General features: G+C 46.9%; 1 protein-coding gene across 1 annotated transcript in view; it reads right to left on the reverse strand.

The window, feature by feature from the left end:
• CD58 (CD58 molecule) overlaps positions 1-17,569 on the reverse strand; it is a 336,400-nt gene that overhangs the window by 190,654 nt on the left and 128,177 nt on the right. The window contains exon 3 of the mRNA XM_086935648.1: positions 424-705. Within this exon, the coding sequence (XP_086791774.1) occupies positions 424-705 (282 nt within the window). The remainder of the gene's footprint in view (positions 1-423; positions 706-17,569) is intronic.

The raw sequence follows: 17,569 nt of genomic DNA on the forward strand, positions 1-17,569 counted from the left end.
GTGCATCATGATTCCACTTCTATCTTGGTAAATCAGTGTTTCATTTTTTTAAAGGGTGTTCATCTTTCTTCCACTGCAAACAAATGTGTTATCGGCACACAAAATGAAGGCCTCTTCATTTAACGGCTGAGCTTTCTCCTATGTTACAAAAAGAGAATGAAGCTAGTTGCCCCTTGAATTAAGGAATCAATCAGTAACCTAGCAACCAGAAGCTTTGGCAAATGCTGACATTAAAAATAATTTAAATAAATAAGTTTGCAGTCCAGATCTGTCCCCATCACACAAAGGTTTCTGTAATCCACTCCAAAGGGGGCTCAACATTGCCATGTCAAACACCCAGTCACCTAGACAGAATTACTACTGCAACCCCTTTGCAGTGCATACAGGCATGGAGATGTCACAGGCCCCTAACCCAACCCCTACCTTCATTGTCGATCAGACCTTCGAAGCACTCCAGGGGGACGAGGGTACTGTTGTTTGTAACCGGGTTCTGCACAACACACTCCAGGGACTGAAAGGGAACCTTGGCATTTGCAAGAGTGAGGTTCTTGTTATCATTGGATAACCAGTAGTTCGGGTCTGTTGCTGTTACAAGTACACCTTTTTTACGCCACGTGTAGTTTGGAGGCTCTGGTTGATGGTCACAGCTTAAGGTAAAGTTTCCACTCTGTAAATCGCAGGTCACATTAGGTTTCTTTAGAATGGCTGCAAAAAAACAGAGGACAAAGTACATTCATTATTTCATACAGACCTTGGGTATGGCCAAGACACAGTGAGTCAGAAGACTGGCAACTACAAGACATTAATTAAGTATATGATGTTCATTGCATAGCCATTATCACACCAAGGAACTCTTTATTTCAGGGCGATACCATGATGGTATATAAGGGAGACTGGTACTCCTGGTGCAGCTACACACAGGTGCATGCCTACAGGCAGGCATGGGCACAGAGGCCAGCTGCGGCCCGGGCAGGAGGCAAATGTGTGATCGCATCTGATATCACCCATAACAGATCACTGTAAATTACATTTACTCCATAGATTATTCCATACACCAAAAGAGGAAAGTTAAATACCGATTTAATAGTTTTAGTTCAGAAACTATTAAAATTATTTTTATAACTTTAAACAAACCGTAACAATTATTCTATACATATATGCAGCTACAGTAAGCATTCCTCATCACGAATGACATTCAAAAAGGACGTCACTTTAGTTTCAAAAGGGAGCATCTACAAATTGACACCTGTTAACTCATCATAACATATCGCGTTCACCTTAGCTCACTAGTGCCAGATTTACAAAGGGTGCCTTTGTACACTGTAGCAACGACATGCTAAACATCATATTGTGTACTTCAACCTGAACTACGTTTGAAGGTTTTATTCAGCAGGTATTGCATTTCTCAAGGCTACAGAGTCCTTATGTGACCCAATCTGAATCTTGTGAATGTAACACAAGAGGTAGGCTGAATATCCCTGCCCGAAAGGTAAATGATTCACTGGTAAACAGGCTGTTCAGAACATCCGTTTCTTGGAGATATCTTAGCTACAGTGACAAACAAGCATTTACAATGCAACGGTCTCGCCTTTCCAAAAGATAGAGCTATTGGCATTGTAAATGACAACATTTTTATTTATGTGTTGGATTTGAAAACAGATAAATAAATGGCATTTTCATGTACAATGCCAATAGCTTCATCTCTCGCAAATGCGAGACATATTGCATTTGCATCCACACACACACACACACACAGAGAGCCACCCCCACACAGAGCCACGCACAGAGTGCCACACAGAGTGCCACACACACACACACAGAGTGCCACACACACACACAGAGTGCCACACACACACAGAGCCACACACACACAGAGCCACACACACACAGAGCCACACACACAGAGCCACACACACAGAGCCACACACACAGAGCCACACACACACACAGAGCCACACACACAGCCACACACACAGAGCCACACACACAGAGCCACACACACACAGAGCCACACACACACACAGAGCCACACGCACACAGAGCCACACGCACACAGAGCCACACGCACACAGAGACACACGCACACAGAGACACACGCACACAGAGACACACGCACACAGAGACACACGCACACAGAGACACACGCACACAGAGCCACACGCACACAGAGCCACACACACCCCGGGTGCAGTGTCTGGAAAGTGGTGGCACCCCTCCACTGCAGCCTGCCCAATGAACACAGCATGTCCCCCCAACATCACATTTGATCGGTGTTGAGCCATCTCGTGGTATCCATCGCCCCAGAAGAGGCTGGGAGTCCTTTGGGGCCATTCTCCTCCAGGGAACAAACCTTGCAAGGCTAGGTTTACACTGGCTTTAAACAACTGATGCAGAGTCCTTAAGATTAAGGGTAAAGGCCACTCTGTGGCAGATGCCACCTAGAGCTGGCAGCAAAGTGGGGGCAACAGTCCATGGACCCCTGCCTACGCCACCACCACGCTGCCAAAAACGTTTCATGTGAATCCCCAGTCGAAAACAGAGACCAGTGGGCGGGTGTCAGCTGACTAAATGCTCAGCTGACCATGTCTAGCATTAACGTGTTGTTCCTTGCAAGTTTGATAGACATCTTGGAAGGGTTAGCTTCAACAAATCAACGCGGAAGGAAAGTTAGTTATTAAGAGGAAAACGTTAAATTGTATCTCTATTGCTGACGATAGAACATCTAAAGAGAAAGTATTATTCTAGAATCTCTTCATTTTCTTCTAATAAATAAATAACAGAAATGGAAAAAACACGCTACACTCTCAAAATAGACCTACCATTTTATCACACACACATTCACACCTCTCTCTATATTATAAATACACTTTGACGCCCAAACACTCCATAGTAATATGGGCGCCCTTTAGTAACCGGCTTTACTGCGGCCAAACACCAGGCAGGGTTCTGACAGGGCGAGTAGTCATCGATAAAGCCTCACTGACTCTTCTCATGGCGCTGACTAGAAAGATGATTGCTGAGCACATCGATCCCTCACCCGCTCCTGGAGGTGCAGGGCAGGGAAGAAGAGCGCCGAGAAATCGTACTGGGCTTGCTCAATTGATCCCTGAGAAGCTGCTCGGCAACCACCCTTGGAGTGAGGAGCGCGCCCCTGACCGGTACGGGGTGCCCTGGGAGGGTATAGTCTTGACAGGCGAGGTGATGGAGGGAGAGACAGCGCTCCTTGCCCCAGCAGAACAGGCCGGCTAACTCAGATTTCTAAGTGTGGGCCCGGGCATGACTCATGCCAATTAGCAGAAGGATGGTGGCACACTTTTACATTTTGAATCCGTTTTACCCCAGATACAAACTGTGTTGGAGCATTATAAAATAAATATCGTAGCAATCCAAAAGAAGTGACAAAATGACAAAATCGAGGCAGAAGTGGTGTGAAAAGTCTCATGAGAAAATGTTGACATTTCTCTATGTGCCAATTTGCACAATTTCTACAGTACAAAAATCTCAATCAACTAACTAGATTACTAACGAAGGATTCACAACAAAAGAGTAGAGAACCTTTGACTGTTTTGCAAACAAATTTAAGAGCAAAAAAGCAGGTAGAAAAGGAGAGGAGAGTAGCTCAAATGCATGATCAAATGTGTGGGTGCTTGGTTGCCGCCACCATCATAACTGCAACAGTTGATTAATTAACACTTACTTTCATTTGATGTCAGTGAAATTTATTTTCTCCTTCTGTTTATCCTTCACAGCAAGCAGCAATGAAAAATCCCTGCTGACCATCACAAAACCCAATTACCTAATTTTTAAATCCGCTAACCAATATAATTCCCAAACAGAAGACCTTTAAGTGTATTCTACATTTGATGCAAAGTTGACTGTTGAGATAAGGATGTAGGAATAAAGGAAAGTTCTGGAAAAAAAAACAGCCCTGGCACTGTAGTGGACTTCTTTCTAGGTAGCTAAGTACAGGTGTACAAACAAAATGTTGTCACTCTCAGTTAAAAGCACCAATGGCCGAAGTGGGCAGCATCAAAATTTGAATAACACTTGAAGAAACCAATAGATGAGGACGGCTGACCTAAAGTCCCTGTAGGTATGCGTGTATGTGTTTATGGTCACTGAAAAAACTAAGTTAAAAAAGAGTTATAATTGTGAATTAAAACCAAACAAAACACTGACATTACTAAGATATGGTTAGGACTGCAACCCATAACTCACACACTAGATTCAATGCTCTTCAACCATGAGCAGCAGGAGATGCCCACAGGTAGTGGGACTCTGCTCAACCCGCAGCATGCAGTCAAACCAAACTGTCCAATCCAGTCAGATAAGCTCAGCAGGGCTTAGCTGCCGGTCCCCAATCCGTCACAGGTGTCCGAACCCAGCTATGCATTTTTTCATGAACAGGGAGGATTGGCAGCTATCACTCGACTGTGGTTAAGCCTTGCTCTCAACTTACAAGGGGTAGCAAAAATCTACAAGTGGCCGTTGGCCATGCACCGCTGTGGTGCTCTAAATAACTTTTTTCAATTTTTTCTGTTACTTGACAAAGTTCTGTAAATCCCGTTTCACAGAAGTCCACGGGCCCAAAATACTCAAACCTGTTTGGACAATGGAACTTTCTCTCCTGCCGACCCTTGTGGCTGCATAGAAGCAAACCTCTTGATTAGCTGGCTGCTATTTCGGAGAAAAAAAAGTTGTGGTCATCATTCCAGGATGCAGGGCCTCGGTCTCTATGTTCTTAAAAAATCAAAACTGAAATGACAGATAAAGGGGCAGAGTGAGTACGCCCTGACCCCCAGGATCATGTGGGAAGAAGGGTTCCTAAGGAAACCTCCGTGAATAAATAGATAAACATATTTTTAGTGTAGGATTCTGCAGCGAGGTTCACCAATCCCAAGGCTGGGTTCAGACGCAAGTTCATGGGCAGGGATCATGAACCCACACTAACCCGTTGACCGCGGCGCAAATTCCGCCGCGGTGCAGGTGATTTAATGTGTGGGCGTGTTTCGGATGCCCCCCGGCCGTCCTCCGCACATGCCCACTGTGACGTTGGACGGTTTAAGCTCCATGAGCCTATGCTGATCATATACAGTTCTGAGAATACAAAATAAGTTCCTTAGACCAAATGGGAGGCTGAACACAGGCACTTGCATCTTGCCATGAATCTTCGGTCTTGGGCAAAGAGCCTAGCAATAGCCCAGGTCCTGAGACCAAACCCTGCACAACAGCCAAAACATAACTCACACACCAAACAGTGCTTAAGACTACAGAATATCTATAGCAATAAGAGGCTTAGTGGACTGGATCTGGTGGCTCAAGGGACTAACCATCCAATCCAGAAACCTGTGTTTGACTTTGTTGCCACACGTTCAAACACCTGTGGGTTCACTCAGCCTTTCATCCTTTTGGTGTTGATAAAATTAGTACCACTGAGTTGGGTAACAATAAACACCTGTTATTCAGCACCAAGATGCCTCAAGAGGCGAACATACGTTTTACAAATACAGGTTAATTTTGTTTGTTTTTAACAGAGTTTTATATAGCGCAAACTTGACCCAACTCGGGAATCCGAGCGCTTTACATTGCACCAGTTGCATTACATGAGGACACGTTCATTTTGCTATGTAATTTTTAAAAAAAATGCTCAAACCAGTAAGTTATCATACATTCATAGTGGTCTCTTTCATGGTGTGAAGGGCAATGTATAATCTCCTGTTTAAGATGACTTATGACATTTGCAATTGCATCCAGCCGTCAAATCAAGAGTGAGGTCATGACCATTGCATTTAGTGGGCCAGGCACACCCTGAATGGCTGCTGTGCAATTATGAAGGGTCTAAACATAATTTGAGAGGTTTATGGCTTTATTTTGTAAATATAACTGTACTGCAACTGCGTTTTTTTTTATTTCTGAGATTCTTTTAAACATACCTTTAGGTGTTACAACAAAAGCTAACAATAACTTCACTTTAACCGGTTTCCTCTTGTGTGTACGTGTTAGTGCAGAACGAATAGCTGTAAAAGTGCAAATTCCACAGGAAAACATAAAATATGAAAAATATGTCATGTTTGCCTGTGAAATATGGATGTAATCTTCATAATAACAGCCCCAATAGCAATCTGCAGAGCTTCACCATTGTCAGGCCTCTTGGGGTACTGTGCCAGGGAGCAAGGTTATCCACATTAAGCGGCAAAAACCCAACTAATTAAGTGGCACATGAATAACACATATCTACTCACATCATTGTTCTTTGTTTTAATTCTAATTCTAATTTAAAATATTTGTAGAGCGCAGCGTACACCTTGCGGTTTCTTGGCGCTGGGGGGATTGGCAACTGAGGGAGAGAGACCAGAAGAAAGGAAAAAGGGGGGTGTTTAGGGAGTTTAAGAAGGGATGGCCTGGTCGAAGAGGAACGTTTTCAGGTCTCTACGAAAGGAGAGGTACTGAGTGGCAGAGCGGAGGTGGTCGGGGAGTGAGTTCCAAAAAGTTGGAGCCAGTGTGGAAAAACTGGCCCCGCCCCACTTTTTGCGTGTGAAGCGGGGGGTCTGAAGAAGGGACTTGGAGGAAGACCGAAGATCTCTTGCAGGTACATACGGGTGGATTAGTGAGGAAATAAAAGCGGGGCGGTGCCCTGGCGGGCCTGGAAGGCCATACAGCCGATCTTAAAAAGGGAGCGTTCTTTTACAGGGAGCCAGTGAAGCTCCTTGAGAAGGGGGGTAGAATGGTGATAACGAGAAAGGCCATACACCAGCCGGGCTGCCTGGTTTTGAATAATCTGGAGTCTACGCAGGCTGTACGCGGGGATGCCATGATAGAGAGCGTTTGCGTAGTCCAATCGTGACATCACTAATGCGGCCATGATGATCTTAAGTGCCTGAGGGGAAAAGAAGCGAGAAATAGAGCGGATAGTGCGGAGGGTGAGGAAACAAGAGGACACCACAGAGCTGATTTGTGAATGAAGAGTGAGCTGGCTGTTAATTTTCACACCAAGTGTTTTGACCGAGGTGGAGGGGGTAGGAGAGGGACCAAGAGAGGGAGGCCAAAAGAGAGAGTTCCAGGGGCTGGATGAGCCACCCGTGAGAACCAGCTCGGTCTTATCCGGGTTCAGCTTGAGATGGTTGTGGTTCAACCAGTCCCTGATGAATGTCATAGTAGACTGGAAATTGGAGACAGAAAGAGAAGAGGGGGATAGATCAAAGATGAGCTGGAGGTCGTCCGCGTAATTATAGACGGTGACCTCCAGCTGTTGGAGTGCGAAGATGAGAGGAAAGATATAGAGATTGAAGAGCAAGGGGGAGAGAGAGGAACCCTGGGGAACACCGCAGGTGACAGGAAGAGGGGTGGCCATGAAGTCGCCTAGCCGAACCGCCTGAGTGCGGTCCCTCAGAAAGGAGGAGAGCCAGACCAGTGCTGATCCCCCGATGCCAGCCGCCTTGACACGGGTAAGTAGGATGGTGTGGTCCACCGTGTCAAAGGCGGCGGAAAGATCAAGGAGGACCAGTGCCTGGCGTTTGTTCTCGTCCATACCCTTTCTGAGATTGTCTAAGTATTAGCAATTTATTCATGAAAGGTACCTAAACCTAAATATCGTACTTCCAATCAGCACCTATTGGTAGCAGCAAAGGTAAACAAACCCTAAACATTCTAATTAGAATCAGTGTCCACTGTAAGCTGTACTTTGAATAAACATCCCAAAATATACATGTCACATAAATACAAAGCAGCCGACAAGCAGCACACATTTCACAAGTCCAACAAACCTTACGAGCAACAGATACGAGGCATTTTGTCAGACAGCTACTCAAATGAATATGCTGAGGTGAAATAGTTTGAAAATATTTAAGTTTAAATTTCCCAAAACCTAAACTGGAAAACGTATGTGTTGTGAATAGAAGTCCATTAGCCGAGGTGTATAAAAGAAGGTAGATTTATTCAGGCTTAGTTCCAGGTTAAGTTTCTTATAATTAGGCAGAAGAAGGAAAGTATGAGAAAGTCCCAGCAGGAGCAGCCTTCCTGCTGCTCAGCCTGCCCACTCCAACTGACACTCAGATCCACCAGAGGCACCCACGCATTCTACATCTTCAAACATCATCAAGCACAGCAGCATTCATCCTGGCTGTGCAGTAGGGAAGACGCAGCTAAAGAAGAGGAATGATGACAAGTTATAACAGTATGTCAGTATGTCACCGTCCGCCTACCAAGGTTTGCCATTCAAAAACTTGGCACAGGTAGCAAGACCGATATCTGCAGCACTTGCTTCAGTCTTATGGTGACATGGCCGAGCATAGGTGCCTTTTCAGTTGACTTTTCCAAATGATTTCAGGAACCAAGCATACCCAGTTAGCAGAAGCTCATATTTTGTACACTGCTTCATTTGGCAGAAAGAATGGCACTCATAAAATATCTAAAACTCCAGCGCGTGCTGCATGACTGGACTTCCTGACTGCGCTGCGGGGGACCGGGGCTGCGCTTGCGTTTGAACTTCGCCCTCTTGCGTGCCCCGGATATATTCGGCATACCATTAAACACAGTTGGCAGGCATGTGACGCAGGTGGCCATCTTTCACCACAGTTGACACATCTTTAGTCACAGCTGCCCCCGCAGCTGACATACCTTCATTGCAGTTGCTTTTCACTAGATCCGAAATGCATTTCGCTACAGCTGATGTACAACTGCCTCGGCGAACGTTAAGTACAGAAGAATTATTGCAATCACAGGGTTTAGCTTAAACTACGGTGGTCAAGATGTTCTGCCTCATCAATGCACGAACAATTTGTGGAAGTCTCTTGCTACACCTAGACAAAAACCACATTACGTACTCATGCCGTGAGATGTATGTGCAAAGGGCTCGGACTGATCATTCCTGGAGAAAATAAAAGAGTCCACTGGCCATTCCTGTTCGTTAAGGTATAAACTGGCAGCAGAAAAAGCTAATTTCAAACTTAATTTATTAGCAATTGCTATAAAAATATTTCAATGTCCAGAAAAAAACATATGCGGAATCCAGGGTATTGGCCTCTAAGCATTGCAGTAAACAAACTGTATCCAATTAATTTTGAGACCCTTTATAAACCTTTAGGAACATTATTTATGCCACGCAGATCATCAAAGTTAGCCTTAAACAAAAAAGAGAAAAGGAGACAATAGAAAAGGAGACGCAGGCATGTACCTTTGGGAGTGCCAACGCTAAATCAAGGAGCACGTCTCTGAAAGGCTGCTCCAACCAAGTCTTGGGTGACTCAACTTACTTCAGATCTGATGGGAAGATCACAACAAGCCATGAGCGTGCACTCTCCCAAACTTCCGGTCTCGGGATGTGCACGCTCACGGCAGACGGCAGACGTGGGGCGGGACTTCCGTCTTTTGGAGAAGCCCGCGCCCACTCTCACAAAGTGGATGGCAGCAGAAGTCAGGAGAGGCGGCTGAGGCGGTAAGTGGGGCTTGGGGGGCTTGGCACCTGTGTGTCAGCGTGTGTGTATGTGTGCGCGTGCGTGTATGCAGTGTGTGTGCGCGTGTGACTGGAGAGGCATGGCTGACCCTGGCAATCGGCTTCTGGAGATGTGCACGGCTCGGGGGGCGGGGCATGCGCGTCCACGCTATGAAATCGCCGCGCGTTCCCCTGTCTACGTCCCTTGAGAGCCGATTTAATCACAATAGGTCTCGAGCGAGACCTAAAAAGGTCAGCTCGATTCGAATATGCCCTTTACAACAAATGCATGCACTTTGGCGGCCATCTTGGAATTATGGTTTTGGGAGGATGGGCAGAAAACCCCTGCTCTCCCGGAATTTTCGGACGGGTGATAGGGTCCGATGGGGAGGGGCACAGCGATTGGCCCAAGGGGTTCGGGCAGGGTTTCTTAGGTTTGTGAGTGTCAGTTACCAGGGTTAGGTATCATTTTTGGTGTGTACATCTCAGTTGGCAGGGTCAGAAATAGCTTCTATGTAGAAATGGAGGCTCCAAACGATGTCAAACAGGCGCTGCTCGTGTTACAGCAAGCAGGCAGGGTCGACATGCTGTCGGAGGGTGCTTTAGAGCAGCAGGCTTAGCCGCCCAAGAACGTCCAAAGCGGAGGTTGGCAGGTGGGGTGGCGGCAGCAGTCATTTTTTTTAACAAATTCTATTAGGTTTTTCAAATTACATCATTCCATATGCTTACATATGTGTACAATAGTTTGGAGAATCAGCATCCAATGTTTAGGTCCAGCTAGACAGCGAATGCTGTCTCTTATAGACCTGCTCTAATTAGTCTGTGGGCATCAAGTACATGCCCTTACTTGACATTTCTGTTCATTTGTCTGTGTCAGTGTCCTTTAAAAATCTGTGCTTGCGAGTGGTCAATCCTGCCTCTTTGTCCCTCCTTTCTCTCTTCTGTTCCTCCCAAGGAGCAGGGACGTAGTACAGTCTCTTTATTTGTTCTTTGGGAGACTATTTTTTTTCATGGTTTGGCTGGTCTGTTACGCTTTGTCTGTGTTCAGCTTCAGAGCCCCAGCTGTTTACATTTAAACACAGCATTCTTCCTCCCATCTCCTCTTAAGGCCACAGGGGTTTTCCTGCTGCCTTTTTGTCTGTTGCCTCCCCCACCAGGACTAATGCTGGGTTGCTTGTTTTAATAATTGTGGACATACTTTATCAGCGCTGTGCCCGTTTCCCAAGCACTGCGCTAGTTTTGCTTTCAATCTTGTGTATTTTCTCTGCTCTCCCACCCCCTCAGTCAGCAGGCTCTAGCCTGTGCCTGCCTCTGTGCCTCGTAGGGGAGCCAGGTCGACGGAGAGTGAGGGCTGTGCTGATAGCTTACAATGCCCTCGCCTTAAGGCTGAAGAGCCGGCGCAGAGACTAGTGTCCCTGCCTCGCCCGCTGCTGTAATTAACACTAATCAGATCATTTGACATAATCCTGAGAGGAATACTTCAATTGTTTACGTGGACATACTTTCCTAACCTTGCAGTTTTAGCTGTAACATTTTCACCCTCTCACACACGCCCCCAGGAGACATTTCCTGGTTTGAACCGAATGAGACGCATCTCTTTGGCTTGTGAGCCCCGACGCCATTCCACTCACCCTCTTTCAGCCCCAGGGGGGCTTAGCAGCGGCAGTGGTCCCGGAGAGCGCAGCACACAGCTGGGGTGGGACTCGATCCCCCAGCAGGCCCCGTGCACACTCGGCACAAGATGTGACATCACCCTCCCTGCACCCTTTAAAGCTTCCCTGCCACGGGACGCATCTCTTGGGCTTGTGAGCCCCAACGCCATTCCACTCACCCTCTTTCTGCCACAGGGGTGCTTTGCAGCAGCAGCGTTGGCAGTGGTACCGGAGAGCACATCACACAGCTGGGGTGGGACTCGTCCCCCAGCTGGCCCCAGTGAACACTCAGCACGGGAGGTAACGTCACCCTCCCTGCGCCCTTTAAGCTTCCCTCCCACTCCCGCAGCACGGGACGCGCGTGCCGGTGTGCCCGGGCCAAGGGTAGGCCCGTCTGCACCCGTCCGCGGCAGGGCAGGGCCACCTTATTTGGCTTTTGGAAACCGTGTCTGAGCAACAGCTTGGAACAAGCATTTACAATGCAATGGTCTCTGCATTATTAAAGGTAGAGCTATTGGCATTGTTGATGACTTTTTTTTAAAAATCATAAATAAATGGCATTGTTATTTACAATGCCAATAGCTTAATCTCTAAACCCACACACAGAGCCACCCACACACATACAGAGCCGCCCACAGAGCCACCCACACATCGACACCCACACACAGAGCCACCCTCACACAGACAGAGCCACCCACACAGAGCCACCTACAAAAAAAGCTACCCACACAGAGCCCCAAACACACACAGAGCCCCACACACGCACAGAGCCCCCCCACACACACAGAGCCCCCCACACACATACACACAGCCCCCCCACACACACAGAGGCCTCCCACACACACACAGAGCCCCCCACCCACACACACAGCCATCCCCACACAGACAGAGCCACCCACACAGAGCCACCTACAAAAAAGCTACCCACCCAGAGCCCCCCCCACACACACACACACACACAGAGCCCCACACACACACACAGAGCCCAACACACACACACAGAGCCCCCCACACACACACAGAGCCCCCCACACACACAGAGAGCCCCCCCACACACACACAGAGCCCCCTGCACACAAACACAAAGCCCCCTCCACACACACACACACAGAGCCACACACAGGGAACAGAGGCCTGAAAAAACAGATCACAACGAGGGTACAGAGGCAATCAAGCACAAGCAGGGAACAGAGGGCAGAAAAACAGATCACAACGAGTAACATGGCGGCCGGCCTGATGAGCGGGGGAGGGAGGGAGATGGGCTGTCACGGAGCGGGAGGGAGCCAGTGGGACACCCATCTAGCACAGAAGCACCTCAACCCCCAGTTCATCTCATCGCACTGGACTCGCCTACTACTGTACTGTTAACAGTAGCAGGTAGAAATCATGCCTACTACCTACCCGGGCACTCTTCAGAAGGAAGCACGCCATTCTAACCTTGAGGAGCTGCTTTTCACCCGGAAAGTTAAAAACACTGGCATCGGAAGATATCATGCCTGTGGTGACAGTTGGAGCAAATAGAACTACTTCCGTTTTTTATGAAAGGGCTTGAACAATTACATTAAAATTGCAATATCCCTCTTAATTATGTTTGGGGTCGTATTATCGGCAGATTCCACCCCAGTCATGTGGAATACCAGACTGTCCGGCCGCTGCTGTCACCGTTCACTTTCAAAGGAAGAGGATCTGCTGCTTGTATTTAACAAGGGGAAGAGGTATACTCCTGAAAGCAACAACCCCAAGAACCCGAAGACCCACAAAACAAATCACAGACATCGTTCATCATCAGATGTTCCCCAACATATCGCCCAAACAGATCCCCACAACATCAAGCGCGTGTCAATCACACTTACCTGATGACTGAGCCTCCGCCATGCCCGGGCACTTGACCAGTTCCCGGCGACAGCCAGCTCCAGCGACTCTCTCTCCCCTCCTTGCCTCGCGCACCCCCAGATGGCTTCCGAGCCTCGGCGCAATTTTCCCAGCAGCGAGTTAGTATTAGGAACGTCTAACTCCAGACGCATGCACACAGAGGCGCTTCGCTGGCCGCAGCACCCAGCTGACTGAGGGCTTACCAACCTTCTTTATCAGCGTCGAGCCCTGTACGGCGGGACGGGCTCTGTTTAGCAGCTCCCGGCTGTAATACCTCGGCGGGATGGGCTCTGTTGTAGCTGCTCCCGGCTGTAATAACAACGGCTACCCTCCATCTTGAGACCGGAGCACAGCGCATGTCCACATCGCGCACGCCTGTGCACTTCCAGCTCAGAGCGGAAAGCATCTACTACCATTTACTGCCCAAGGAGCATGGCATGCGTGTTTACTTCCGTTTTGTTGGACCTTTTTGGCGGACCTCTTCCGGCGCAGGAACAGATGATGTAAACACTGTTTGAACGCGCACATTAGCGAAAAGACATGACATTGTAGTGAGGAAGACGCATAGTGTCTTGAACGGGTTCAATAATTTATTTGAGAAGCCATATTAAACTGCGTTCTTCCTCTCGCCAGTCAAGCTCAACTGGCAAAGGAGCCCCCTGCCTCTGCCGCTCGCTGCATGACTGCCCCCAGCGAGGCCCTCTCGCGGAAAGCCCACTGCTGGAGACGGCCGGCTCCTGGTGAATTAAATAAATAAAGGAAAGCACAAACAGAGGTGCAGGAGCACTAAAAACGGCACAAACGGGACAAATAGTCTACACTGAGAAACATTAAATCTCGGTACTTCCGGTTCTGCCTTCGGCAGACCGGATATTACCTCGACCTAAAAAGTGGCTGTAGGTCACCCAAAGGTTACAGTCCTGCCTGTACTGCTTTACCCCTTCTACAAGGGCAAAGACAATGCCAGATGCATTTCAGCCTTGTTGGGAATCTCAGTGATGAGCAGTGACTGTTATAATGGCACAGAGGGCGGAGGGTCCATATCCGGGTAAGGGAGTTCCAGGTGGTTCTGATTAATTCATGCATAGCTACTTTTATGTGAAAAGCATCATTGTACTAGTCAAAAAATATTTGAAGGTGCTTTATACTGTTCTGAACTGTAAGCTTGAATTGCAATGTTGCTTTTGGTGGTGCTGCTTTGTAAAGCTTATTTTTGATTTTGAAGGCAGCACTCAAGTAAGATTAATACAAAATATTGACTTCCCTGCCATGTGATCGAATCAAAGCTGGGGTTTCGGTGACACGATTCCTGATTAAAGGGTTTTGCAATTTAAAAGCTCAACTTTAAGGCATGCCTTTTGGTGCTCAGTACTTTTTTGTTGCTACGGTTCAGTGAAGCCCGGTGAGAGTTGCACCAGAGCATGCCAAGTCTCAGGCACTAAACTATTATTTACGGCTTATCGTTTTAGGTCCATGGGTATAACCTTCACACATCATGCCCAATGTAGTGACTGCTGATGGTGTAGATCTGACGTAGTGGGGGTACGCCCCTAAAAGAATATAATCCAAATATAAGCCAAAATCCAAATGCAATTTATTTGAGCAGATTCAAACGACATTTTTTTTTTAATCAAGCACAGTAAGTGAGTGAAAAAAAATCTATATTCCTCTGTTGTGTGTCAAGTATGCAGCATGAGGGCAGACCATGCATTTCTAGGGTTAAATACAAAATTAAAGGTTTTGGGCATAAAAGATAAAACAAATAGGAGCATGCTAGCCGTAGCCCATAATTGCAGAGGTCTAAATTATACTGAACAAATCCACCGGCACAGAAAAATTGGGGGAAAAAGTTTAAAAGGCGCGTTTAAGGTTATATAGCGGTGGCCTTCAAGTACTATTTCAGAAATGGTTTCGGAAGCTCTTTATCATGCACTTTTAAAGTGATGAATAAAAACCCCCAACTGTGTGAATTTCAGTAGGCTAATGAACCGCTAGGGGGCACTGCAGGACGCTCTGGAAAGTAAACCCGGCGTGGCGCCGGGAGCACTTAGTTTTCCTCTGCTTTGAGGTATGAACTGGCGTGAGCCGACACAAGCAAAACACTGCAGGGCGAATGCTAAAGTAAACAGTGTTGCCGTGAGCTCATCTTTCTATTTAATGCCGGAGGAAGCACGGCCCTACAAGGCCCTGAGGGAGAGCTGACGAACTAGGGTGCTGAACCGATGTAACTAATGAACTCGGCAGCTCATGTCGCGACACGCTGCTTGAAGGATAGAATTGAAGGAGTGGAAATGGGGGTGTTAGATTAGCTGGAAAATGTGGTAAACTAGCGAGGTAACTCAAAGAAAGGGGCAGTTCTGTGTAGACCAGGGCGGGCACAGCACTGACTTCATTCTCTGCATACCTGAGAAAGGCGGAATACAAAAAGGATTACTGTATTTTCTTCCTGCAAAGTTAGAAGATCCACGCCAGGATGAATGAATCAGTAGGTAAGTCAGTGCCACCCTTTGCCTCGGCCCGTTCAATTTAATTTCTCAACCAGCACAGGAAGTTGCCAGTACTCAGTACACAATACCAGCAGAATACCCCTCAGTGACTTGTGCAACGCCCTTCCACGCTGATGCATTTTCTGCACGTCTGCAGGAAGATTGAGACTGGCAGACACACAACTTGACATGAATAAAAACTCTCTTTATGTTTTCAGTCTTTTCTACGGCAAACTCGGGGAATGAATAGATTGCATTGATGGTAATAATAAAAAAAAGTTTCTTTAAGCAAGCCGAGCTGTAGACTGCCTCGCGCCACGCTGTGCCCTAACAAACATAGGGAGCTTTCACTGCCTGCTATGTGGTTTCAGGGCGAGAGTGTGGACAACTTCAACTGAGGCGTGCTCAGGCGGTCGCTGGACAGTCTGGACAAGTGCGACCTGCAGCTGCTGGAGCAGAGCCAGCACTCGGGCAGCACGCCCAGCCTCGGCAAGAGCAACCACAAGGACTCTGAGGCAGAGGCTCACCTTCACTACAGGGGGAAAGAAAATGGCGGCTGCAGAACGTTCCAAATTTTTCAGATTGGGGGCGTGTTCGGTGTTCTCAGAATGGGCGTGGCCTAAAAGTGGAAAGAAGAACACCGAACACACCTCCAAATCCGAAAAGGACGGAGCCTATTCGGAGGGACAGCTCTCTCCTCCAATGGCTGGCCTCCGTTTAGGAAGCCAGCCAATGGGAGAGAGGCAAAAACAGAGGCGGGACAAATAGTCTACACTGAGAAACATTAAATCTCTGTACTTCCGGTTCTGCCTTCGGCAGACCGGATATTACCTCGACCTAAAAACTCCCTAGAGTGAACTGAACGCCGGCCTTGCACAATACCGTCAATTACTTTAAAGAACTGAATAGCGGTGAGACAATTAATGAAGTACCACATCTTCTCTAAGTCGGTAGTGTGATTAATTCTCTTTTTAGAGAGTGTGTTACTATAAGATTTTTTAAACCTGGTCAATCAGTAAGCAAGATAGTTAAAAGACTAAAACTAGGGTTTGTGTAGCTTACCAAAACTTCTGGAGGGTGTTTGAACTAACTGTTTTTTAACAATACATATATTCAGATGTGTAGTACAAGTCAGTTGGTTTTTTAACTTGATTGTATAGGTTTTTACTATTTATATTTGTGCCCAACCCTTTTTTATTCTTGGCCTCGCAGCCACAGCGCTTGTATTTTTTCCATTCTGCACATTTTGGCACTTATATCGCTGGCACTTAACACTTTGTGATACCAATACTGCAATCTTATTACCTTAGGCTGTGTGGTATAATTATATGTATTTTGCATTTTGCACTCTTTACGGCACTTTAAGCACTTTATATTGTTGGCATTTAGCTCTCTGTGGTTGTACAGATCGCAATCTTGCACACCGCAGGCAACAAACTAGGTCTCATTTTGCTGTCTTTGTTCTGGGATTTTGTGGCATATTATCAGGATGTCGAAACATAAATAAAAAAGAGAAAAACTGCAGTTGACTCCATATGCTCCACTATTTATATTCATACCTAGCAAAGCGGGTTAGCGCCATCAATGTTGAAATAGATGGGCCGAAACGCCACCTTTCACTAGGTGTAGGCACAGTGATAAAAGAAATAGCTGGGTTGGAAATAGAGTCCACCCCAAGTAATGAGCAAGAAATTACCCCCCTTGTGAAATCTGGGATCCTTGATCTTGATCCAGAAATACCTTTATCACCCGAAGCACTGCAATCACAATCACCCAGTGGTCCACCACCCCGGAAAAGGAGCTGCAGGAAAAGTCAAGTAAAAATGGGGACCATTAGTAAAAGTAAAAAAAGACCCTCTATCGAATTTTACTGTCAAGGCATCGAAGAAACCCCCCAACACAGGACCTTTGCCTGATGAGCAAGCTTATTATATTGTAGCCCTTTTAACACAAAAATGTTAAGTATCTATTAAACCACTACATGATAAATTAGATAAACTTGATGGAGAAGTCACTAAAATGAGTAATATATTATTTGGGGGTTCTCTTTGACGAACGACGCTCGTGGGTTATACAGCGTATGCATAAAAGGAACACCTTAGCCCGAGCCTCGGGGGCCATTGTGGAAT

Source organism: Lissotriton vulgaris, chromosome 8 (assembly GCF_964263255.1).
Source record: "Lissotriton vulgaris chromosome 8, aLisVul1.2, whole genome shotgun sequence".
In the NCBI taxonomy this organism is placed as follows: Eukaryota; Metazoa; Chordata; class Amphibia; order Caudata; family Salamandridae; genus Lissotriton; species Lissotriton vulgaris.